This window comes from Protopterus annectens, chromosome 3.part0 (assembly GCF_019279795.1).
Source record: "Protopterus annectens isolate FY-2018-M chromosome 3.part0, PAN1.0, whole genome shotgun sequence".
NCBI lineage: Eukaryota > Metazoa > Chordata > Ceratodontiformes > Protopteridae > Protopterus > Protopterus annectens.
Window position 1 is genome coordinate 1,178,821,302 of NC_056731.1, and position 27,604 is coordinate 1,178,848,905.

The following is a 27,604-nucleotide window of genomic DNA, read 5'->3' on the forward strand; positions in this document are numbered from 1 at the left end:
ATGAATTAGCATAACTGTTACAAAATTTAGACTGTTTCTGTTATTGCATTGCGCTAATATGTTAAACTGTTAAAAACTTTGACTATTGCGCTAATATGTTAAACTGTTAAAAACTTTGACTATTTGTAAATATTACTCTTATTGCATTGTACTAATATGTGCACTCTACTAATATGTGTTTTTCTATTTGTTTAATTTTGTTTCATTTGTGCACATTACATTTCTTTAATAACTTACTCATGTTAAATCTGTAATTTGTAATTTTCTGTAGCTTCTCTCCCCAGGACTGCATTGAAAATGGGCTCCTCGTGGCCCAATGGATTATCCTGGCAAACAAACTGTAAATAAATAAATAAATAAATGTCTATAAGTCAGTTCACATAGCTCAGGATAAACTCTGCTCATATATAGAGAAAATGCTTTCCATTAAAGTACAAAATAATGATTTACAAGACAAAACCCATTAACAAAATAATAGAGTTATGTAACCTGAAGAGAAAAAAAAAGAAATTGCTTGCAAGCCATGTCTGTTTTGAACAGAAATGTGAAGACTGACAAAAATCAATTATCACAAATAAAAACTTGTCCTGCCATTTTATATTATGTGATTCCCTAATGAAATCTCTGGTATCTCTAATTCATGAAGGAAGCATATGTCTAAAGCAGGAAATCATGTACACATCTGAAGTCTTCCAAAGGGATACCCATTTCAGAGATAATAGCTCTTCTCTGTGGCAACCAAAGATTATTTTATAGATTTTAGGATGGGTAAAAAATAAGGGTGTTGTCTCCAATCTTCTCAGATAACATGTCCATTCTAACAGCTGTTTTCAATAACTCCCTTAATTATTGCTGTACTCAACCCAAAGGGCAAATAAATCATCTCATATAATCCTCAGTGTTATTCAACAACGTATAACATTACACTTATATAGAAATCCTTTGATATGACCTCTACATTACCACTCTTATCTGCTGGCTTTATAATAATATTCTCATCTTGAAATAACATTTTCAAGGCATTCCATTAATCATTGGATAAATTATAACCAACGACATAATTGGAACATTTTTAAACAATAACATACGATCATGTTTTAGTGCTTTATAAAATATGGATGCTGTCTTGAAGGAATCAAGTTCACTTTAAGAATATCCTGATAAACTTCACAGAAATTTAGTTAAATTGCCATTTTCCTTGGTAAAAATAGTTTGTTATGCTGATTTTTGGCAGTACTTAAAATTCTTCCAGTGGGTGTATCACCCAATTTCTGTTGGCAAAAGTTTGTTGGTTTCTATGATTATTTTCTGTTCTCACAGTATAATTTCCAGTTGGTGTAACTTCAGTTTTTTATTGCACTGTATTCTGTTTCTGCATCTTCTCAGGATGCCCAATGGTAGGCCAGTAAGAGAAATGTTTTTCATGTCAAGGAAAATGTTTACCCCCTTCAAATGCCTTGAGAGACATATGCATTTTTGGTGCTTCTAAGTGTCTGTTTTAGTTTCATATTGCTATAAATCATCAAACAATTTTTTTAATTAATTTTTGAAAAGAGCACTCTGATTTTCGCATTAAGTTGTACATGCTTATCGCACTCCACCTTTTTTTAATTCCAGGAAGCAAATTAAAGATCCCTGTTTCAATAAAGGCAAGGTTTCACAGTGATTCTGAGATCATGGGAAGTTATTTGATGAAATAAATAGCATTGCACTGAAATAATTTATTTCTTTTTAAGCATAAAAATTTAATTCATTAATGAAAGTCTTCATGTTTTGTGCAGAATTAGTGAATGTTCCAGTTTCAGCATCTGTAGAAGCTCCCAAATCAAATGCTGGATAAAGTCTCTTTTCTTATTTGGTAATGTAAGAATTCAACATCCTGAAAGTTTCTTCTTATAATAAAAAAGGAAGAATATTGAAACCAGTCTAGATAGTTCTTCAAAATTAAATCACCCCAATTGATTGCTAACAATAAGTAATCCAACTGAAGTGCAACTTGGTAGCTTGGAGCACTAAATACAGTCTTTTATAACAGATAAAATGACATTAGCAACTCATTTAGATTACTTCCATGGTTATAAATAAAACTGAAGAATGGAACCCATCTTAACAGGATGCTAAAACCAGTAAGATTGTATCTACAATATATGATTTATTAAATATGAATATAAACTATGTCTTCTTTTTTAATACTAAAGATAACACATTCAAATATAAGTCATCATTAAAGCAGTGGTACATAATAAAACATTAACATATCAGTGTTTTATTATGAACAATATTGTTGTCTCAGCAACGTGTTTAATATTTTCAATGTATTGTATCTGTATCTAAATATGTTGTGCTGTTTGTCCAATCTAGTATCATTTATAAGAAGAATGTAAACCATATACAGCAGACTATATGTAGCAACTCTATAAATCAAGGTAACCATTGCAGAATCAGTGTCTAATACACTCTTTATATTTACAGATTGAAATCCCTTGTACATTGTAGGTTGTCCTGAACCAAACATGGGTTCCAGGAAAAAAAGCCACAATGGGCAGTCCTGTCCATAAGGTTTTTCTCCCCACTGCGCCTCATACTCATATGTTCTAACCCTACCCTTGCCTTAACCACAAACTTACTTATTATACTAATAAAAAAAACTTTTTCTAGCATTACCCCAAAACATGACACACAAACACAGTTCACCACAATAGCAGACATGCACAACAAAAAATATGTCCCCTTCCTTAGCCATTACTCTAACCCTAACCTGAAAGCATTCACACACACACACACACACACACACACACACACACACACACACACACACACAGTCTCACCACCACTTACCATTATCATGTGTACATTTCCTCATAAAAAGCTCCCTCCAGTAACTGTTATATTTAATTTCTTGAAGTGTTTTGAGTTTCTAATACCATGATGGGAATGGACTCCATTCCAAAGTCAATGTATGATTAAAGATCATGAAATTAGTATTGTTTCAATCCTTGATGCTAGCCAAAACTGCTCTTCGCAGCACCCACAATGTGCCCAGTAATGACTCCTTCTGCAATATGTATGGAGTTGTATATATCAGTAACATATCTAAGTAAAATTGTAAATTATTTTTATAAGACCCATTGCTCTTACTGCTACTGGAATGGTTTGGATATCCTTCTTCCATATTGCCCTTGTTTCTGCCTGCAAATCCTGGTATTTTGTGACTTTGTGTCTCTCTGTACATAAGACATTGCAGTCACCAGGTGTAGCAATTGCAATCATCAATGCTACTTTTGTCTTCTTTTCATGGACTACTATATTTGGTTTTCTCTCATCTGTTTTTGAACTGTTGGTAATGGGTGATCCCATGTGATATAAACGTCATTCTTTTCTATAATAGTTTGTGGCTTATGCTTCCAGTGTTTTTCAGCTACTTCAATATTATGTTTGCACAATCCCCAGTGCAACAGTCTTGCCACATTATTATGCCTTTCAGTATAAAGTCCTTCTGCCATTAGTATATCACAATCAGCAACAAGATGTATAACCTTTTCCAATTCTGTTTTAGAAAACCTACATTTGTCTGTTTCTCCCACATGTTCAATGGCCTTTGTAAACCAACGTGTACATAGTCCACTATCCTGGGCCACCAATATTAGCCTTTCGTCTGTTGGTTTAATTTCACCTCTCCTTAACCATTCCTGAGTCTGATCCTGAGCAACGTGAGGTTGTTCCAAGAGTTTTCTATACTTGCGGCTATATTTATGCATTTTCCAAATTTTTTGCCTTCTCATCTTATCCTTCACCTCATATTCTTTCTTTTGTTTTTTTGACACACTGAGTTGCTGCCTGATTTTTATTTACTTCTGGTTTGATTTCCATTCCCACTTGACGCTGATATGCTTCTGATAACCTAGACAGGGAAGTCATCTTAGACTTATTCTCCTCATGTTTCAAAACTTTCACTATATTTGGGTCTTGTGAGGTCAGCAGATATGTATTCATTCCTACAATTGCAGGTCTACACATGCAATCAATTTTGAGGAAGCCCAAACCTCCTGCAGAATGGGAAATGTATAGTCTTGGTATACACTAACTTTTATAAATCATTTGATGAGCATAAAGCATCCTTCTTGTTTTCCTGTCTAACCTATCCGACAACTTTTGGGGCCAGTCAATTACTTCATATCTGTAAGTTAGGACAGGAAGAACAAATTGATTTATAGCTTGGACTTTGTTCCTAAATGTCAACTCTGTTTTCAGTATTAATTTTAGTCTTCTAAAATATTCCTTACTAAGTTTTATTCACATTTGTTAATATTTTATTGTTGATCCTTCATCAATTCCCAGATATTTATACACTCCCTCTTGCTCAGGTTCTTTTATATCACATTCCTTTCCCAAACTGATGTTTTCTTGATGCTGCAGCTTTTCTACTTTAAAGGTTTCTTTTACACATTTATCAAGACCAATGACATTCTTATATCATCTGAAAAAGTTTTGACCACTTGCAGCTGTATTTTCAGTTCCTCATCTGATGAACTATACAGTTTTAAATCATCCACAAAAAGATGATGAGAAGTCTTTATACTTTGTTGTTTTCTGATAGTCAAATTATAGCCATGACTTAATCTGTTATGCAGACGGCTTAATGAGTTAAGGGCAAGACAAAAGAGCAGCAGTGACAAAGAGTCACCCCTGGAATATCCCCCTTTGAATTTTTATCCCTGGAATTAAGGCTCAACTGCAAAGTGGTTTTCCACTGCTTCATGGTCACTGTAATGTAATCCGATCAGTGTAGGTTCATAGGTTAGTACTAGGCTAACTGCCCTTGCAAGCCATTTTAAGCCTAGCCAATTATCCCTTGTGAGACTCGAACCCTGTACCTTGTGTTTGTAAGGCAAACACCTTAACCATTAGGCCACCCTAATAGGGTGCATCTTGTACATTTTTAGCACTCTTTTATCCACGAATGTGGAATACTGTCAAATGCTTTTTTGTAGTCTGTCCATGCCATACTCAGATTCTTCCCCTTTTTACAGTTCTCCATTATGACTTATTTAGCAACAAATAGTCCTTTGTTCCATATGACTTTCTTTTATTACCCTTTTGTAATAAATTTGATTGAGTTTTCTTCTAAGTGACTATAAACTCTGTCAGCATCAATTCCAGTGTATAGTGTATATGTCGTCAGAAGGAAAGTTCTTGATATATAATTTTTAGGATAGCTTGCAGGTTGGCTGTTAAGTAGGAGCATTGTGTTTCATGTTGTTAACCAGGTTGTGTCTGTTCTAGGTGTGCATACAAATAGCTCTTACTCATGTCCAAATCTTCATGTAAAGCTGTTAATACTTTCAACCAGAAGTTAGGTACTGCATCTGGGCCTGGGATTTTCCAATTAGGAGCTTTTCATAATTTTGTTTTAATCTCTCTGGCTATTACTGCATCCAATTTCATATCCTGTACATTTGAACTTCTTATTCTCTCTTTTACTTCTTGCATCCACTTATCATCTTTGTTATGTTCCACAGGAGCTTTATAGATATTTATCCAAAATTTATATATTTCTTCTTTTTTTGGTGGTATTCCAATTCCTTTGCCTTGTTTCCTAATTCTCTAAAAAAATTTTGGATCATCGATAAATTGCTTATTTTGTATTTTTCTTTTATGTTTATCTGCATATTTTCTAAGTTTTTCTGCCTGTGCTGATATTTTTAGTTTATTATTTGCGATAGTCTACGATAGATCCTGATCTGTTCTGATACTACGCAATGCTTTTATCACATCTATCTTTATGAGTATTTCTATTGAACTGTTCCCTTTTCTATACTCTTCTAACAGTGACACCACTTTTCTGAATTGCTTTATAGTTTTCTTTGTTGATACTTCCATGATGGCATTTGATTTCTCCCCTTCCTTTCCCTTACTGACCTATGTTTTGTGGTAAGACTTATCTGTTATTAATTTAGCTGCACAATAATATATCCTGTTTACTTCTGTTATATCGCATGAATCTCTACGAACAATCCTAATTACAGTGTTCATTTGTTTTATCAAGCTTTTAACTTTTTGGGTTTTAGTGACTTTCTGTAGTCTATTTCTTTCATTTATCTTAATATGTCTGCCCATCTCTATTAAATCCAGCAACTCTACTCTTAGATCAGTTTCTTCTGAACTGAGGACACATTCATTGCTCACCATTTTCTGCGGGCATTCTATAGAAAGTTCCACAGCATCTTCCGGTGCTGTATTCTCTTCAGTTTTATCTTGTGTCATCCGTTGCTCTTTCATATGAGAACTCATTGTGTCGGAGTTGCCACAGTTTCCTGTTCCTTCCCTTGCTGTACATCTCCAACTGAACTTTTGTACTGGTTTCATATGGAAACTTATCAGATGTTTCTCCTTAATTTGGGAATCCATTACTTTATCCTGCTGTGATGTTATCTGAGTTAGATTTTCTGCACTAAATCCTTCGCAGGTACTCCATAACCTCACTATCTGTTTCTTTAACTTGTCCATTACTAATCCTCTTTTCTACTTTTCCTCTTTGTTTTCTTATTTTTTGTATTGTAAAATTTTTCATATCTGGATGCCTTTGTCTATATTTGCCTTCAAATATATTTAGTGCTGCTCTTTTTGTATTGATTAGTTTTGCTTTCTCCTTTGCATAAATGTTGCACCATATTAAGTCTCTTTCTCTTTCCTATGTCCATATTTCTTCTTCAGATGTCTCCTGCTCCTCCTGTTTCTCCTTACTTGGGGAACTCATTGTTCCGTCATGCTGTGATATAACCTGTGTTAGACTTTCTACACTATATCCTTCACTTAGCAGGTGTTCCATAACTTCAGCTTCTATTTTTTTAACTTCTACTTTATTAATGTTCTGTTCTAAATTCCCTCTTTGTGATCTTATTCTTTATAATTGCGAAATTATGAAAAGCTCCCTCCAGTAACTATTACATTTAATCAGTGTACTCGATGATGTGTGACAGCAGAAACAGCTGTTGACATTGTGTACATTTGACAGAATTCATGCAAATCGTATGGATGTGTAAATGCTGTGTACCATGTTCATGTCTGTGAACTCTGGCTGTGTGTATGTGTGCTGCATGGATATATGTGTGTGCACGGGTCCCCTTCAAAACATCTAAAACCCATAACATCTAATTTCATAACATTGAGACCAGAACATCTAAAACCCAAAACATCTAAAACCCATAACACTGAATTTCATAACATCTAACAATACAAATCACATGAAAATAACATCCCCTCCACATATAAAGACATATAATGACAACAAACTACCAAACACACTTTTTACTATGTTTCTGCAGGGGGACTTGATACAGTGGGTTTAGGAAATTAACTTTTTCCCACTGTAGTGCGATCTTGGAGTTGGTATATTTCATTTACGGGCTCACATGGGGGTGCAGGGGGGCTTGCCCCCTGCAGAAACGTAGTAAAAAGTATGTTTGGTAGTTTGTTGTCGTTATATGTGGAGGGGATGTTATTTTCTTGTGATTTGTAGTGCTAAATGTTATGAAATTCGATGTTATGGGTTTTAGATGTTCTGGTCTCAATGTTATGAAATTAGATGTCATAGGTTTTAGATGTTTCAAAGTAGCCCCATGTGCACGCACACACACTCACACATGCACACATTTATGTACTAAAGAGAAATCTATATGAACATACATATTGTACTGATATATTTGTAAAAGGGTTGAATAGGTAGTGTAAAATGCTGAATGATAACTTTATTTTATAGGATAATAGCTGAATGCATTTAGTCAACTAACATGTTTTTGCTTACCTGTATGGAAGCTGTACACAAACTTGTAACAGTAGTTGTGCTGCTTACTGTGCAGGGTAGACATTGTGCTTTTTAGTTATTGTGAAGGTGAATTAGCATGCAGTTAGTATGCAGCATTTACTACACAGAGAGGTGAGTAGTGCTATATGTAGAGGTAGCCGAGGTAAAATTCTGGGTCTACTTTAGTTCAGTGAACGATCAGATGATCGAACGCTGTTAGGTCGAACACTAAATGTCGAACCGGCAAAATAGCGAACGGCCGGAACAGTGAATTTTTTTCCCAGGGAAAGAAATCGCTGGGCCGGCTGTCCGAGTTGTGCTGTTTCCTCCACTGTAGTGCAACCTCAGAGTTGGTATATTTAAGTAGGGGGGATGTGGTTGGCACAGCCCTCCCAACTTTATTTAGTGGGGTTTTTTTGTTTTTTCTTGGGAACAGCGATTTTGTTTTCCCTGAGAAAAAAAAATTGCTGTTCTGGTTGTTCACTGTTTTGAGTATTTGAGATTTAGGGGTCGATATAACAGCGTTCGATCATCTGATCGTTCATTGTTATAATATAGACCCGAAATTCTCTGATTGTCAGGTGACAGCAGTGTAAGTTGTTGAGGAATACAACATAAATCACTGTTCTATATACAAAATCAGGGGAAATATAATTTCTAAGTGTGCATTGGCACTGATTTTCTTGCCTTGGGAGATTTTTTTCTTCCCTTCTTCAAGTGGTGCAACCATAGCGTTTGCTTAAACATAGATATTTAAGTCATGGAGAATGTGCTCCTCAGACTGGAGGGAGTTCAGGCTAAGGGTGGAGGGGCTTTCTCACCTGCAAAAAAAAAAAATTAAGATTTTCATTTAGCTCTTTTGAGTTTTGGATACCTGATACTCAGAGAGTTTCACCTTGGAAACTTCTAGATATGCTGCTTCTCAGCTGTGTGCGATTTTTATACACAGTAATAATGCTGCACATGTTAAGCACATTGAAATATTTCTGTGTTGAGCGATGATTTATGATTCAGTGTCATTAGCTTGCTGTGAGTTGTGTGTTCAGTTTGTTTTTAAGATGATTTTTGTTGCCACCTTCTGTTTACATACTTTTTTATTTATATAACTGTATCTAGATGTAAATTTTGTATACCATTTGGAACTATTTCCATTTCTCTGATATGTGAAAATGCAAAATAAAACTTGTTGACAACTGTCTACTTTTGTTTAAAGTAACTATATAGTGACAATGATTGACACGTTCATATTTTATTTTATGAAATGATGCTTAGAGTTTGCTTTTCTATGTTATAGAACACTTTTGATTTTATCAATGATTGATAACATCTAAACAATTCAGACTGATAGCAGAGATGGCACTTTTCAGAATTATTACACAAACCTCTGTGGAATATTGTTTGCATTATTGTATTACATTAGCTTTATGTCTGTGACAATCATGTGATTCACTGTGTACTCACTGGAAGGTGGTGTACTCATTGGAAGGTCTTTGGTTAATTAATTTCTCAAAGTGGAATTTGCAATTTTCAACAGGTAGATAAAGAAGAAATGAAGAAAAATTATAGACGTTCTGTAAAATTTCAGGTCAGTAAATAAAGTAGATATAATGTTGTTGATATTCATTATTTGTGAAAAACTAAATGGTAACTCTGATTATTGTTCTCTTTATTAGCTGGATGTGGCATCCATTTTGCCATTTGAAATCTTGGCCTTCCTTTTTGGATTTCACCCTTCCTTTAGACTCAACAGAATACTTAAGGTACAAAATTTTCTGCAACACTGATCTAGAATAGTTAATCATCTATGATGTTCACCTAATGTTTGTTATTATATGACAATTGCTGTTGAATTCACATTTGATTTTGCCATGATTGTATTCCGGAATATAATTGGCAGACTCTGCTTCTGCTATCCTTTCCAAAAGCTGTCACAGTGTTAGTTGCATAAATACCATAGCTAGAAGAGTATGCTCTTGTGCTATTTGTATCTCTTTTGCCTTGTTGTAATGTCCAAGTCTTCCCAGAAATGTACCAAGCATGACCACTGCAGTAATCTATGAGTATGGCAAAGACAAGTACAATCATCAGGGATGGACTAGGTGGGCTAGAGTGCCCCACTCAATCCTGCACAGTTGTCCAGTCTAGAATATCATTGTGCTAATAAACACATTATATCATGGCTGCACACTGCGCAGATTCTGTCTGTATCTGAATGAGTATATGTTTACGAAGTCTGTGCCTGACCATATGTGACAGCCGTGAGTATGTAGCACAGCACCCTTTAGTGCAATATATCCCACCTACCAGTTTCATGTAGTTCATGAAGAATGCTGAAAATACACGCACTAACAGTCTTCTGTCTCTGCTCAGAACACTGTCATGTATTGAGTGCTGCAAGCCCAAATCATGAGTCATTGAAAATAAATCAAAATGAAAGCCTCACAAAGTTCCCTATTAACCAAATATAATATGCTGTAATGCACAATAAACTTAAAATTGGTAGATTTAATTAGGGGTGTTGTGGAGAGGGACAAACATCCATAATGAGGGTTATTCATTCATTTACTTATATATTGACTTTGATTGATTGATTGATTGATTGATTGATTGATTGATTGATTGATTGATTGATGTTATGTTTATGAGATTCATATTATTTCTGGTTGATGGTTTCAAAGAGACAGGATTCAGACTTGGGTATTCAACATATTGCCCATGTTGTGCCAGTTGTCTTTGAAATCTTATGGATTGTCCTTGCCTTGAAATCACCCTCAGACACAGCTATTTTCTGTCTTTTTCAATCCCTGACCCCAAAGAAATTTGATATAGCCTCCCTATCACTGGTTTAGGTAGCTGCACTGATAGCTTCATTATTAGTATCCGGATCTGTGTGCAGTCATAATGTTTCCACTGCTAGGTATAGCATTCTCTGTAGTACCCATGATGCAGTTGGAAGGAAATAGGATTCCTCCAGCATCACAATACAGGAAGTGAGTAGTTATTCAGATCACAGTGCCTGAGGCACTGTCAGTGGCACATTGACAGATGGTATACTGCAGTCATGTGCAGTTCAGTGAAATTCATTTACATGATATAATTGGTTCAGTGTGCCTGGCACACCTAGTATGTTGCTGATAAATATACAAAGGGCTTTTGATAGACTGTATAGTCCACTATGCACAGTGTTGTCTAGATATGCACCAGTGTAGACACCCATATGTCATGCATACATGTGATAAAGCTATTGCTATCACAGATGTTTAACAATTCCATTCTATACTGATAATAGGAATAGCAAGTCACTACTGATATTGTGCAGTAATACTATATGTATAGCAGGACAGTACACTTTAAATTTAAATGAAGCTCATTGTGTATTTACCATTTCACCGGTTTTATTTAATGAGCACATCAGCTGTGTTTGTTAACAAAGAGGCTAAACAAGGAGTTGATAGCAAAGAACAAGGCATCAGAGGCACTCTGCCAACTTCTGAAAAGTGACTCCATGGATAGCTTAAAGAAACTCTATCAGGTTGCATGACAAGGATATAAGGATAAAGATAATAAAGGCAGTCAGACACCCTTCATAAGGGATGCCAGCAACAACCTGCTCACCAGTCCACAGGACATAAAAGGCAGATGGAATGGGTACTTCCAGCAACTTCTGAATGAAGAAAACCCTGCAGATGCTGTATTGTCCCAGACACAGCCTATGGTGTGAGAAGAGGAGGAGCCCACATTAGAAGAAGTAGCAACAGCACAAAGGAAAATGAAGTCAGGGAAAGCAGCAAGCTCAGATGAGGTCACATCAGATATGATCCTAATGTTGGGTGAGATAGAGGTGAAATGGCTGCTGAGGGTGCTCATAGCAGTGTAGAGAGAAAGATGTTACCCAGATGACTGGAGAAGAAGCATACTGGTGCCAGTGTTCAAGAACCAAGGGGACATTAACAACTGTGGGCAGTACAGCGGTATCAAACCTCTGTCACATTGCATGAAAGTTCTGGAGAGTGTGATTGAAAAATGAAAATGCAGATTAGTAGAAAGTAAGATAAGAGGTGAGCAGTTCGGATTCAGATCAAGATGCAGAATAACCAACACAATGTTTGCAGTGAGACAGACACTTGAAAAGAAGCTAGAAATGAGGAAAAAGTCCAACTGGGTATTCCTAGACTTGGAGAAAGCATATGACAAGGTCCCAAGAAAGCTGATTTGGGCAGTACTTTAGTGGTTTGGAGTCCCAGAAACAGGAGTGGCCTTAGGTCAACTGGTGCCCTAGGCAAAAGGGCTCCATGGCACCCCCCCACCCCACCATCCGGTGCCCCCATCCTAGTCTACCTACACCAAATAAATATTAGAAAAGTGCCCCTACTAGAGCGGTGCCCTAGGTGGCCACCTAGTTGGCCTATGCCTAAAGCTGGCTATGCCCAGAAACATAGGTAAAATTAGTGCAAGCGATGTACAAGGACACAAAGACTCAAGTACAAACAGTGTTCAGTCTTACAGAATGATTCCCAGTGGGAGTAGGTGTGCATCAATTCATCTCTGAACCCACTGCTGTTCATACTGGTGATGGACTACATTAGCAAACAGGTTGGATGCGACAGGTCAATAAAGTTGCCATATGCAAATAAAGTGGCATTATAGGCAGACTCTGAGCAAGAACTTCAGCAAAAGGTAGGGGAATGGAATGCAAAACTGAATGCACATTGGATGAATCTGAGTACAAATAAGTTGTAATGGCAACAAATGGGGGAAATCAGAAGAAGCTGAAATATGAGGTAGAATGAAAACAGTGGAACAGGGTAACAGCTTCAAGTATTTGGCAGGGGTGGTTGAGGAGAAGGAAGTCTGAATGAGGAGGTCAAAGCTAGAATCAGAGGGGCTGCAGCCAACTGGCACAGAGTGTCAGGTGTAGTGTATGACAGAAGAATGCCAAAAAAGCTTAAAAGTAAGGTGTACAAAACAGTGGTGTGACCAGTACTACTGTATGGTACAGAAACTTGGGCAGGAAAGGCAAAGAGTTGAGGAAGCTAGAGGTGATAGAAATGAATGCATGAGATGGATGGTAGGGTGCACACTGTGGGACAGGCGAAGAAATAAGGATATCAGAGCAGAAGCCAAAGCAGCTGCAATTGCAGAAAAGGTCAAAGAGAACAGATTATAGTGGTTCAGGCACATGTGCAGGAAAGCACAAAACAACCTAGTAAAGATTTGGGACAAATAGGAAGAAGGCAAGAGGAAACAATGGCATTCAGCAAAGAGGAGGATGGGTTGTGTGAGAGAAGACCTGCGACAGTCAGGCATAAGTGCCAAAGAAAGTAAGAGATTGATCAACTGTGTTGCTGCACAGCTGTTGGTTTTCCAGTTCATTTCTCAGCAAGGGAGCCTTCTCAGTAGAGTATGCATGTTGACTCCAAATGGGTTTATACTGAGACTGGTTTGATTTTTTTCCCCATATCCTTAACTCGGTTTACTATCACAATGCCGACGTGCACTTGCACGGCTATGAAGTATTCGAACAACAGATGTTCGAATACTTCATATTTCAGCAGGTGATGTGAGCGAACATTACCATTGCGAATGGACTGTGCATTCACAATTCTAACGTTCGCTCATGTGAGGGGATCGCGGTACAGTGCGGTTAGGGAAATACATCCCTTTCATCACTGTAGTGCGATCTTGGAGTTGGAATATTAAGGTAGGGGGGGCTTGCCCCCCTGCATAACTGTGAGTGTAGGCTAGGTAGGTAGGTAGTTACGGGACGGGTGGGAGTGCTGTGTATTGCCATAAATGTCGCGAGCTACATTTTTGACAATACACAGCTGTTTTCGACTTTAGGGTAATTTGGAAATGTTCATTTCTGATGTATAAATTCGAAAATGCAGACACATTTTTTTTCTGATTTTCGAATTTATGATAGTAAACCCCTTAACTCATGTAGGTACATGAACTAGCAATGTTCAAAGATATCTCTAGATATCTTTGTGATGTGTGTGTGTGTGTGAGTGTGTGTGTGTGTGTGTGTGTGTGTGTGTGTGTGTGTGTGTGTGTGTGTGTGTGTGTGTGTGTGTGTGTGTGTGTGTGTGTGTGTCTGTGTGTGTATTTGTGTGCACTTGCACGCATGCATGTGCATGTGTGTGGTTGTGTGTGAAGGTTCATAGGTTCATAGGAGGTTACTAGGCTAATAGCCCTAGACCCTTACAAGCCTAGCCATATTTATCCTGAGTTTCCCCAGTTGTCTGGTTAGGTGAGTAACGTTCCCAGAGGTAAGTGTCTGTGGTAGTTAATATCAACTTCCTTTGTCCAGGAGGGACACGGGCACCACCCTAGGAGTGAATTTGCAGTCACCAATCCATTGATCTAGACTGTGTTTGAAGAGGGTCCGGGAAGGGCTCTGTTTCACATGAATTAGAAGCTTGTTCCAGAAAAGTGGCAGTCTGTGGGAATGTATCTATCTATCCAGCATGATCTGTTCATGTCAGAGGCTAGGTTAAGATCCGTGGAGTAAGTGTCCCTCCTGCAGTTTGATTTATGAATGTGTAACATTTCCATCAAGGCCAGGTCATAGACTGCCCTGTAAGCCAGGCACAAGTCACCCCTTAGCAACCTGTTGGAGACAGAATACAGTGACAGGGATTTCAGTCTTTCTGCATAAGACTTGATTTGTTTACCCTGTAATTTCTTGGTGAGAAACCTCTGTGGTCTCTACAATTTTTGCAGGTGTCTGGTGAGGTGCATGCAAAAGGGGGCACTGTACTCCATTATTGGTCTGATGAGGGCCAAGTATAAAGAAATTACAACATCTTTAGATCTAGATAAGATGCCTTTACCTATAAGGTGAGCCAGACAGAAGGATTTCCTTACTACTGTGGATATGTGGTGGTCATACTTCAGATTGCTATCATCCTGAGTACCCAAATCATGTACCACTGAGTCTACACTTAAGGGGGTGCTGTCTATAATGTAATTTACAGGGTTGTCAGCTTTTCCAAAGAGAATAATAATGCATGTTTTTACATTTAGCTTTAATTCATGGCTTTGACACCAATCATGTGTCTGCATTAACCCTGTCTGCAGTATATTAACATCATTGGGGGACTCAATAATTGCTCCCAATTTGCAATCATCAACAAACTTGGTCAGCCACAGGCCATCTAAGTTTGCCTGGACTTCTGAGAAATGAATTCCAAACAGTAAGGGGCCCAGCAGAACTCTGTGTTACTTGCAAGAGGTGAAGTCACCCACTTTGACAATATGTGTCCTGTCAGTAAGCCAGCTGGCTATCCATATGGTAATGTAGGGGTTAATTCCCAACTGGGCAAGTTTCTCTATAATACTTGAGTGGGGGGAGTAGGTCAAGACAGGCAGTATGCACTGTTTTTCCCTCACCCAGGGCCTTGGCAACTTTCTTGAAGAAGTCAACCCTGTTTAACAGGCATGATCTGGCTTTAACGAATCCGAACTGGGTTGGGTCCAGACTTTGGAAATTACCTATGTCCTTGTTAATAAGGTCCATAATTATTCTTTCCATGGCCTTGCACACGAGGCTAGTCAAGCTTATGTGCCTATAATTCCCAGGGTCAGTTGATGACTCCCCTTTGTGCAGAGAGATTACTGTTGCTGTCCTGCATTCCACTGGAACATAGCCAGTTCTCAGATTGTGGTTATACAGGGATCCAAGTAGGTCTGCTAGGTCATGTTTTAAGTTGTTTAAAAGGCAATCTGTGATGTTGTCTGGTCCCACTGATGCCATATTTTTGTCATTGGATAGTGCTGAGATGACCTACTCTCTTGAGATAATAGACTGAAGAATGATGGCAGGTACATTTTGGGGGGTGACTGGAAGGGACAATGGAGTGAAGCTTTCTCCTGATCTGTCAGCTAGCAAGTTGGCTGTTACCTATGGCTGAATATGAGTTATGCCATCCACAACCATCAGCACATAGTTGGGTATTCCCTTTTAGATTTTGGACATAGATAAAGAATGCCTTGTGATTATCCATAGCTTGGGAGGCTATTTTGGCTTTGCACTTAGCTTTGAAGGACTTGACAAGATCTTTAATTTGTTTGTTTAAGCTAGAGAGGGGATTTCTTCTACAGCTGAGCCAGTTTTCTCTTGTTCTTGGATATTTGCTTCTTTTTCTTGTTGTGTAGCCTCATTATACCAGAGTCCACCAGGGTGGCTTGTTTTTTCGGCAAGACCTGGTTTTAATCTGGTCAGGTACCGCTGATTCTATGCAACTGCTTATGATTCTGTGCAACTGCTTAAGTGCTTATATAGGGCATTGGTGTACACCTCTCCATAAGAGTCCATGTTATCTGTGTTCGAGGGAGCTTTGAAACTTTTTATACCATCATTTAGTAGGAGGGAATTTGTCTTTGAAAAATTTTGAAGCATTTCTGAGCTTGATAGGGTATCTGGTCTTATAATTACATTGAATGAGACTGATTTACAGTCTGATTTTATGAGGGAGTACATCACATGGAGGGGGTGCAATTATTGTACTATGTCTAGGATATTTGAGCCTCTTGTGGGTGTGCTGACTAGCTGTACCAGATCATTTGCATTGACAAAGTCTAAGATCCTCTGAGCCAGCATGTTTGTGGTCATGTACGTTTCCCAGTTGATGGTAAGATAATTAAAATCACCCATGAGCAAGATGCTGGGCTGAATGGCAAGTGACTCCAGTAAGTCCAGGTATGCGGTATGCTTTTCCTGTTTCAGGGTCGGGGACGTATAGTTATCTATGTGATAGGGGGGTTTGCTATAGTTAATTGGACATGGAGTAGCTCAAGAGAGTCATACTGTTTTACCAGTTTCAAGGTGTACCTATCCTTAATGAAGATGGATACACCTCTTTGGTTCTTTCACACTCAGTTTGCAATCTGAATGTATGGACGGCATTGTAGCCCTGCACAGCCGTGGTGCTTTCTGCACCTTTGAACCATGTCTTAGTGACAGACTTCGGCATCTTCCAAAGTGAGAAGTTTTTTCCGGGGAGTGCAGTTTCTTGTTTAGACTCCTAGCATTAAGCAACAGTACCTTGAGTTTATCCAGGGAGGATTTTTGTTATGTTGCAAGGTTATTTTGACACTGCCTAAAAAGGCACCATAGAGTTGCTAGAGGAGACAGATGCAGACCATCTCTGTCAAAGCAGAATGGCCTGTCAATCATGTCTTCCCAGGCTGACAGATGTTGGATTCCCCTGGACTGACACCAGAAGCTAAGCCAATTGTTAAAGTCAGTCATTTTTTTTTGTTTGTATTGTGGTATCATCCTTACAGAAGGTAAAATGTTGCTTAATGCTAGGCTTATACCTGCCTGTGACACATAATCTGAGTGCTCAGTCATGTCTCTCTTCATATAGTCCAGTGAAGTACGTCTCAAGTCATTCATCCCCACATGGACCATGGTGATCATACTGGTACTTGTGCTTGAGTGACATGGCGAATCCTGACACCTGACAGGCAGCTAACTGTAACCTGCTTCTTAACCAGCCTGGTTTATAGGTTCATAGGTTAGTACTAGGCTAATTGCCCCTTGTGGGCCATTTTAAGCCTAGCCAATTACCCCACATGAGAATCAAACCCTGCACCTTGTGTTTGGCAGGTAAACACCTTAACCATTATGCCATCCTCCCAGAAGGAACATCCATGTGTGTCTCACAATGGAGTCACCACAATGGTGTCACCTATGACCAATACATTAGGTTTTGTGGTGTTATGCCTTATGGGCTTATTTGGTGAGACACTGGGGTGTGTGTGTTGTTATGTGTTGTGGTTGTTTTTTGTATTGTTATGTATGTAAGTGGTTTCCATTTGGGAGGCATCTGATCTTTTGATAAGTTACTAGTGAGTACCTCAGCATATGTGGGTTTATGTGCCATGTCCTTATTTAGTGTGTGTGTGTGTGTGTGTGTGTGTGTGTGTGTGTGTGTGTGTGTGTGTGTGTGTGTGTGTGTGTGTGTGTGTGCGCATTTGTGTGTGTGTGTGTGTGTGTGTGTGTGTGTGTGTGTGTGTGTGTGTGTGTGTGTGTGTGTGTGTATATGTGTGTGTGTGTGCTGACAACCTGTTTGGCATTCAAGTTGTCCTTACGTGAGAGTCTTGCCGTCAATTTCATAGTGTAACTACATCTCTCACATAAAGTATTTGTCTGTTTCAGGAGTAAGTGGTTGTCATTATACATGAGACAATTGCTACATTGCCTCAGGATGCCCATGTCTATCAGGCTGGCCAGAGAGAGATGATGGAAATCTGCCAATTCATGATAGCAGGCTGTTACTGTATGTTTTATTAGGGAAGGGAATGGGTTAATTTTACAAGACTGTGCTGGTAGTGCTAAGACTAAAAGAGGGACCTATATTTTGTGTAGGCTTAGGCTGATCAATAAGGCAACAGTGCTCAGTGTGCAACTGAGTTGCTCCTACAGTAGCAGAAAACTTGGAAGGGTTTCACTGACAGCTGTTTAGGGAAAAACTGAGCTTATAGGCTTTTGCGTCTATACAGGACACTGCTAACTGCTGCTGCTCGAAGAGCAGCACCATGTAAATGTGAGGCTTAAATATGAGCAAAGAGAAACAAGTTTTAAGCTAACTGCCAATCAGGAAAGCACACGATAAGCCTTCCACCAGCAATCCCCAACTCATGCAGGTTAGATCAGTACACTTTTGCCACAAGGGTGTAGATAAAACACCTTCTTAATGTTGAATAGCTGGTTTGGAGCCCAAGTATAACAAGACCACACAAACTACCTACAACAGCCCTACAACTAACAGATACAGTGTAATGCATGCAATTAATTACTTAAAGCAGCAACAGCCAATATATTTTTTTGAAACTGCTAAAGTACAGTCACAGTATATGACAGAAGTACAAAAAAGATAGAGCCCTTTTGTGTGCTTCCCAGCTCAGAGAGACTGGGTAAACACCTATCGCCACTAGATGAATAATCCCAGTCCTCCTAATGTAAATGAACAGTAAAGGAGTGTCCAGAGTGAAATGCTACCACAAAAAACTTAAAATATACAAAATGCTACCATAGACAAACTTAAAGATACAGATACAGCAGTGTACTTTAAACAGGTTTTAAAAGTGTGATTATTCAATAAAAGTCTTCGCTTTGCAGAAATTACCAAAGAGGCACTCAATTGTACAGAATTTATAAAGTCACTAAAAACAAAATAAGCTGATTAATAAGCCCTCCAGCCAATAAAATTACATGCAGAAATCTCAAGTGTTTCCCCAACCTAAAGAGACCAGGCTACCAGTGTACTAGATGGAAAATCCACTAACCTCTTGATGTAAAAACAGAAGATGTCCTTTGATGCATTACATCCCATTCAGGATTTGCTCCTATCTTTTTCCTGTTGCTGTCAAGCAATATGTTCTGCCTTCATGTCACTCTGAACTAGGTAATGTGGGTAATGAAAACAGATGAATGGATGTATGGATGGATTGATGGATGGATGGATGGATGGATGGATGGATGGATGGATGGATGGATGGATGGATGGATTGACAGATGAATGATCTGCAAGTAAAACAAAAATACACAGTTCACATTGTGATATCTAAAGTTTTCCTTGCTTTGTAATTTTGTTCACATATGGTGACTGCTTCATAAGCACTTAAGCAATACATGCTATGAATCTGAACTGCCAGAAGTGCAAAGCAGCATAAAAACTATTAGAAATAATTTGTACAGACATGAGCCAAAACAATAACATATACAAAGCAGTAGATAAAAATAACGGTTACATTAACCAGCTCTTATGATTTTGAAAACTTATAACATCTGGAAGTGTTATGCATTCTGAAATTATAATACATGAAAAAGACGCTGAACAACAGTGTTGTCATGATAAAGATGACCTTAGGTTTAAATGCACAAAAGAACAACATTACATTTCTTGACCCCCCCCCCTCACCTTGCTGTCGGTTGATAAGTAAGGTTGACAACCAATGCTAGTGCTAATGTACTTCATAATGAGATAAATCAGGTTTCCTGTATTCTTTAATTAAAAACAATTTATATCAAACCATGGTTAAATGTTTATGTAAAATTTAATACAATTTTTAACAAAAAATAGTCAAAGTAAAATATTTTAAACTCTATGCACATCAGACCAATATATCTTCAAAAAAAAACATAAATTCCACGACCAGGAACACCACTGCAGGACAAAGCAAAGTCTTTTATTTAACACGTTCTGGTACCTCGGCTTCTTGCCTTCTGTTGGAACATTTAAAACACAATTTTGTCCCTATATACATATATATATATATATATATATATATATATATATATATATATATATATATACCCCCACTTCCAATTATTTAATTAATCAATTATCAGATAAAGCACTACATAAATCAGTACATTAAGAAAACATTCTCAGACTTTCAAGCTATTGCACTTCCCTATATAAACCAAATGGCATTGAATGTTTAAACAGTAGATGTAAGTACATTTTTAAACAATATTAAATATATCATTATTATGTGACTGAATTTCTTATTAAATGTATTTAACATTATTTATGGTTTCTATTTTAATATCAAAAAACATTTTACCATGTTATAAAGTGCTAATTACCTCTAACTTCCCTATTACAATTTTAATGGCAATGCTTAATGTAAATATTAATTCATATCCCAAGTTATAGAATTATTGCACTTTCATGAGTAATCCAAATGACTTTGTAACAAATTATATCTGCACTTTTAAACAAATTTAAATAACTTTAAAAGTTGTCATTTTGCCATATCATGCATCTCATGTAATTTTTAAATACATCCAAAAAGTATTACAAAAACTCTTTTCATACATAATATAAAGTGCCAATAATATCTTAACCTCCCTATTTCAAATAGTCACATTATTTCCCAAATTCATTCCTTTGGGATGCAAGGTATGAAAATTAATAGTCATTCTGCTCTCTAGTCTGTTTAATTGTTTCTTAAAGTTTCCCCTGTTATTGATTGGTCGTGCTAAAATACTAAAAAATAGACTGCTATCTGAACCCTGATGTTTGGACAAAAAATGCATGGCTACAGGACTTCTGCCTTCTGATGTCACCTAAATGTTCCAAAATTCGGATCTTGGCCTTCCTGGTAGTTTGACCAACATACCAGGAGACAGGGTGGCAGCCACAACCAATAATATAAATCACCCCATAGCTGCTCCAATTGTAAAATTCATTGGCCCTGTACAATTTCCCATTAATTCTACACCCATGGAAATTCTTTACCCAATTACATACTGAACAGTTTCCACAACTATAAGTAGCTACTGTTCTACCCATCATATCCTGACATGTAGGCTTCAAAAATTTCTTGTTCAACAATTCTTTAAGATTATTGTATCTACCATAAGAAAACACAATATGTTTGGGAAACAGGGAACCGATAGTATTGTCTTCACTAACAATTTCCCAAGCCTGTCTAGCTATCCTCTCCAAGACAGAGGACAATTCCGAATATCTAGTGACGAAAAATAATCTCTCTTCTTCATTTTTCCTAGACATAATTTCTCCTCCAATATGACTCCTAGCCATCCTAGTATGATCCTTCCCATAATTTTGTTCCTTGCCTTTTGTAATATTCTATCATCATAACCTCTGACTCTTAATCTATCATACACCTCATTTAAACATGTTTCCTTTAAACTAACTTCAGAAGTGTTGATGAAAATCCTTTTAAATTCTCCATATGGAAATGACTCAATAAGGTGAGGGCGGTGCATACTAGTGGCATGCAGAAAATTCTTAACAGCTGTGGGTTTCCTATATGGTTTGTGCTGTATCTTCTTTTTACTAACTACATAAAAAATTACATCCAAAAATGAAATGCGGAATCTATCCGTGCCCCAAGTAAATTTCAGTCCATGTGAGTTATTATTCAGAACTCCCATAAATTCCAAAAATTCTACTTCACTATCTTTACAAATGAATAACAAATCATTTATGTATCTTTTGTAGTAAATTACATTCTTCACAAAATAATCTTCCAACATCATGAACTGACTTTCAAAGTCTCCCATATAGGTGATGGCATAAGATGGGACGAAAGCCGTCTCCATCGCTGTTCCCTTCTTTTGTAAGAAAAACTCATTTTTCCATTTAAAATAATTATGCGTTAAACAAAACTCAAGAAGGGTCAACAGAAATGCTAAACGTGGTCCTTCCCCCAATTTCTTGGCCACAGCTTCCATGCCCCATCTTTTGTCAGTGTTATAATACAAAGCATTGGCATCTACTGTTCCCCAAAAGTAATTCTCTTTCCATTCAAAATTTACTAAATCTTGTCATATTTCCTGAGTGTTTTTAACATGGGAAGGTATTGCAGTCAAATATCGTTTAAGATGAATATCTAAAAAAATATTAACATTCTCCAAAAAAGATACTCTTCCTGAGATAATAAGTCAACCTGGGGTTTTAAATGAATCTTTATGAATCTTTGGAACAGCATACATGAAAGGGTGTCTAGGTGTACTAACAATCAACTTTTTAACATCTTTATTTTTCAAAAAACCAAGCCTTTCCCCACGTTCCAAAATGTCATTTAATTCTGTTGAAAATCTTTGAATGGATTATATTGTAACTTATCATAATACCCATCTTCAGACAATATCTTTGACTCCATTTCTTCATATTGATCCATACTCATAAACACCTAGTTACCTCCCTTGTCAGCTGTTTTATATACAACCTTATCTAGGTTAGACCTTAATTCCTGTAATGCCTGCCATTCTCCTTTGTTGAGATTACAGGAACAAAATGTCCTTACAAAATTACCATAACAATTTTCAATTTTTTTACATACTAAACTTTCAAACATATTAATAGCATGGCTAGTCCTATGGGGCATACAATTACTATCAGAAGTCAGTTTAGGCATATCTAAATGTCCATATCCAGTAAAAAATGTCTCAGACACAGTATAAGATTCAGCATAATCACCCATATTCCCATCACCAAGTCCCAGACACTGTTGAAACATTTCATTGTCATAAATGCTTAAATGGAGTAAATCATCTTCCTCTGAAGACGCATCACTGGTGTTCATTACATTTACATTTTCTTCACTGGTGAAAACCACATTCTGCTTTGCTTGAAAAAAATACTCAAGTTTAATTTGCGAGAGGACTTCTTAATAGCTAAAATTATGTCTGCAAGAGACGGAATTCTAGTTGGGACAAACTTTGCCCCTCTTAAAAGTACCCTTTCAGCATCACCAGAATGTGAAATGTTAATGTCAGTTAAATTAACAATTTTCAATGCATTCTTTTCCCCTTGACCATGAATATCCCCACGTTTCAGAAATTAAACAAACATCATCATGAACCACATTAACATTGTCATAGTTATTTTTGTTATTTGAATTATCCGAAGCAGATTCAATAGTCCATCAGAAGCATTATAGTCAGAAACACACAGTCTTACTTCTATCTGTTCTTTCCGTACTTTTTTCCTCGCACCCTATTCAGTTTGGCTTGCTGTTGAACTGGCTGCTGCCCTTTTATCACATTTTTTGAGTGCGAGGAGTCTTCTGAGCTGATTTCCTCAAAAGAAACACTTTTTCTTCCAAAATTTTGTTCACCCGATGAGACCAATGAGTCACGGACATCAGATACAGTCCGTTTACCCATTGTGTAGTTGCTAATGCATCCTCTACATGGACAAGTATAAATCAAGTCATTTTCAAAGTCTTTTATGTCTCTGATTAACTTTTTCTTTTTGCGTTCAACAACGTTGAATTCTGCCTTTTGCACACTTGCATTTACTTCGTCAAAAAGTTTTTTATACCTTTGGTGGGAGATTTCACTTAATAAAGAATTCTGTAACAAAGCGATCTCCCTCTGCAGTTTCTCCAAACTTCAAACATTCCTTTTAATCAGGACCCATAACCAAGCAAGTGTGCATTGTAGTGAGGCCTGCCTACATTCAGCCAGGCAAGCACTCTCATCATCAGTGAACTCCCCAGCCGGTAACCGGTCAACACAGAGGCCCCTTAGGGGTGATATTTAATGACGCATATTTCTCAAGAAGTTTAAGGTCATAAAAGACTGTTACCTCTTTGACCATCAGTCTCTATAATGACTGGAAATTATCCATCTCCCTGTTCTCAAATGTAGAAGCCCAAGGGTCAACCAAAGCCAGTCTACGTTCTCGGTAATGAACCAAATCAGCAAACATTATACTGGCTGTAGTACCTGGAAGTTCAGTGGTCCTCATCTTCCTGGAAAAATAGTAAACTCTATACACATCAGACCAACATGAGATCTCCCCAAAAAAACCCCATAAATTCCACGACCAGGAACACCGCTGCAGGACAAAGCAAAGTATTTTATTGCACGTTCTGGTACCTCAGCTTCTTACCTTCTGCTGGAACATTTAAAATACAATTTTGTCCCTATATATATATATGGTTCCCATTCAGAAGCCTGAAACATCATAAGCCTGAAAATCAAAATCCTGAAACCAAAAGCCTGAAAATTCAGAATCCTGAAAACTCAAAATCCTGAAAGCCCAAAATCCTGAAAGACCAAAATCCTGAAACTCAAAATCCTGAAAACACAAAATAGACATACTGATGTCATTGTGGCTTTGCTATTGTTAGCCCTGTGGTGTTAGGTCATGCGTTGGGGTCAGGTAAGTGTGCTGTTGGTTTTATTTTAGGGTTAGGGGCGGTTTAAGTGAGTTAGGGTTAGGGCGCAGGTTAGGCATGTATGCAATAGTGACAAATATTGGGGTTAGGGGTGGTTTAAGTGAGTTAGGTTTAGGGCGCGGGTCAGGTGAGTGTGCGATAACCTTAGGGTTAGGGTTAGGGTCAGGGTCAGTTGGTAGATATTAGTGTCTTTATAGTGACATATTAGCATTATTTGTGTTTTCAGGATTTTGAGTTTCAGGATTTTGGTCTTTCAGGATTTTGGGCTTTCAGGATTTTGAGTTTTCAGGATTCTGAATTTTCAGGCTTTTGGTTTCAGGATTTTGATTTTCAGGCTTATGATGTTTCAGGCTTCTGAATGGGAACCATATATATATATATATATATATATATATATATATATATATATATATATATATATATATATATATATATAGGTCCCCTACGAAATCCCGGATGCACAGAATCCCGACGCCCAAAATACCGAGACAAAAAGCCCGAAACCCCACATTACCGAAAGACCAGAAGCGCGAAATTCAAAATCCCGATGTTAAGGGATTTTGAGTTAGCACTTCTTGTGTCACGGTTCAGGTAAGAATGTGTGTGTAAGTGTGTTTGTGAGGGGCTTTAGTGTGTGTAAGTGTGTGTTGTGACTGTGTGTCTCTGTGTGTGTGTGTGTGTGTGTCTGTGTGTGTGTGTGTGTGTGTGTGTGTGTGTGTGTGTGTGTGTGTGTGTGTGTGTGTGTGTGTGTGTGTGTGTGTGTGGGACTGTAATGTATGGGTGTGAGTTTGCCTTGTGTATATGTTTGTGCGATCTCGGAGTTAGAATAATAAAGTAGAGGGTGTGGAGGGCATAGCCCCCCACATGGGGGTGCAGGGGGCGAATCCCCCCTGCTTATCTTTAGTGTAGGGTGGTTTGTTTGGTTATGGGGGGAGGGTTTGTGTATGTTTGTGTGTGTGCTGTATGTATGTATTAGTTTTGCGATTTTAAATTTTGCACTCCTGGTCTTTCAGTAACGTGGGGTTTCGGGCTTTTCGTCTCGGTATTTTGGGTGTCGGGATTCTGTGCGTTCGGGATTTCGTAGGGGACCCATATATATATATATATATATATATATATATATATATATATATATATATATATAGACAGAGAGAGAGAGAGAGAGAGAGAGGGACAAAATTGTGTTTTAAATGTTCCAGCAGAAGGCAAGAAGCCGAGGTACCAGAACATGATAAATAAAAGACTTTGCTTTGTCTTGCAGTGGTGTTCCTGGTCGTTGAATTTATGATTTTTTGTAAAATATTTTAGCATGGCCTTTTTTAGTCACATAATTCTTTTGATTTGCGTGTTGCAGCCAAAGTCTCTGGTGTGTGTGTGTGTGTGTGTGTGTGTGTGTGTGTGTGTGTGTGTGTGTGTGTGTGTGCACATGTGTGTGCGTGTGTGCACTCCCAGCTACTTGTCCACTTTGTGGGAAATATACAGAATGTTTCAATTGTACTGAGCCCACACTTTCACTGTGCTAGCTCTGTGGACCCAACCAATCCAGGTTCAGATAACAGATGCTGCCTACTTGCTTCTCCCACAGGGGACATTGTGGGCATGTCAGTGGACCTGTGTCCTTCTAATGAATATCGGGTGGCAACTGAGGACACAGCAGAAACAATCTACTCAAGATGAGAGAGCTAGACAGCCTGAGGAGCCATGTCACTTTTGGAACTTGATTTGGGTCCAGCTATGTCCATTGCACATCCATTCACTAATCATTTATGTAGCATTCAGAGGGGATGTTAGCATTGCACAAGAATAATCCCCTTTAACTGACTTGGTTTTCATTCTAGAAGGTACAAATGGGGCTTTGATCACAGTGACCGGATAGCTGGTCAACAGGCACGATAGAACCAAAAATTACAACTTTTGTGAAGATATTTCAGCAAACACAGCAGCTCAGAAAATAACAAAAACTCTGTGAGAGGAAATAGTCATTTCTGCAGAGTGCTGAGGAAGTAGACGTTCTTAATCACTTTTGTAATAATGTCATGAAAACGAAAAGACCAAAGTCTTTTGACAAAGAAAGTGTGTCTTGCGCTCGAAATCTTCAGAACACAATTCATGACCTCTGTTAATATTAAGTAGTAGTCAGTCTTTCAAATAAATAAGTGAATAAAAAAATAACAGATTGTAAGACAGCAAAAGCAGACAAAATACTGTATATAAGAAAGGATGTAATTTGTCTAGAATATAGCTTAGTAGCTACTCATGTGATTTGTGCTCATAAAAGAAAATATATTTTCAGTAAAAAGATCAAATTCATTCTCTTCTCTTGTATGAAGCTAAAGATCTGTCTTTTTCTGGATGGAGAGGAATGGAGTGAGCAGACAACATGGGCTTAACAGATAAGTCTACTGTGGTGTGCCCCCTGCTGGTGAATTTGAGCAGGGTATAGCTCAAGGATGGACACTTGTTTCTGTCAAACTTTTTTCACAGTAACCCTGTGTTTGTGTGCTGTGTGTGTGTGTGTGTGTGTGTGTGTGTGTGTGTGTGTGTGTGTGTGTGTGTGTGTGTGTGTGTGTGTACACTTGTGTGTATGGAAGCACTAATATATATTGTAGAAGGCATATTAGCTATCAAGGGATGGATCAGGCAAGTTCTGTCCCCTTCCATGGATGCTGGGAAGTAAAGAAGAGATGAAAATGCCAGGAGGGTAAATAGGAGCACAGATGTTGCAGGACTGAAGCCAGAAGTGAAAACATGAAAGCTCAGTGCTGAAAAGTGCATCAGGCAACACAGTACCACTCAGGGTGTCCTTTAATGCATTAACAAGTGATCCTCTGTAGTTAGGTAGGGTAAGCCTAGAAGAATTCTGGCAGCACACATCAACAAATGTAACTGACTGCATGGTTTTTCAACCCCAGGTTAGTTACATTATTTAGAGATGTACAAGGAGCATACCCTGTGGAGGTATAGCACCTTCTCCCTGGCATTAAACTATCTAGTCCTCTGAGATCCACAGATCAAGCTTTGATGGGTCAGGTATTGATGAAATAAAGTCTATCCCAGATGGTGCTGTCAAATGACTTACATGAACTAGTCCAGTCATTCGGCCATCCTTTAAGTATAGAGGTGTGA

General features: G+C 37.9%; 1 protein-coding gene across 1 annotated transcript in view; it reads left to right on the forward strand.

Annotated features, from left to right (window-relative positions):
- CNGB3 (cyclic nucleotide gated channel subunit beta 3) overlaps nt 1–27,604 on the forward strand; it is an 812,110-nt gene that overhangs the window by 280,880 nt on the left and 503,626 nt on the right. Inside the window, exons 7-8 of the mRNA XM_044065779.1 lie at nt 9,339–9,389; nt 9,478–9,564. Coding sequence (XP_043921714.1) covers nt 9,339–9,389; nt 9,478–9,564 — 138 coding nt within the window. The remainder of the gene's footprint in view (nt 1–9,338; nt 9,390–9,477; nt 9,565–27,604) is intronic.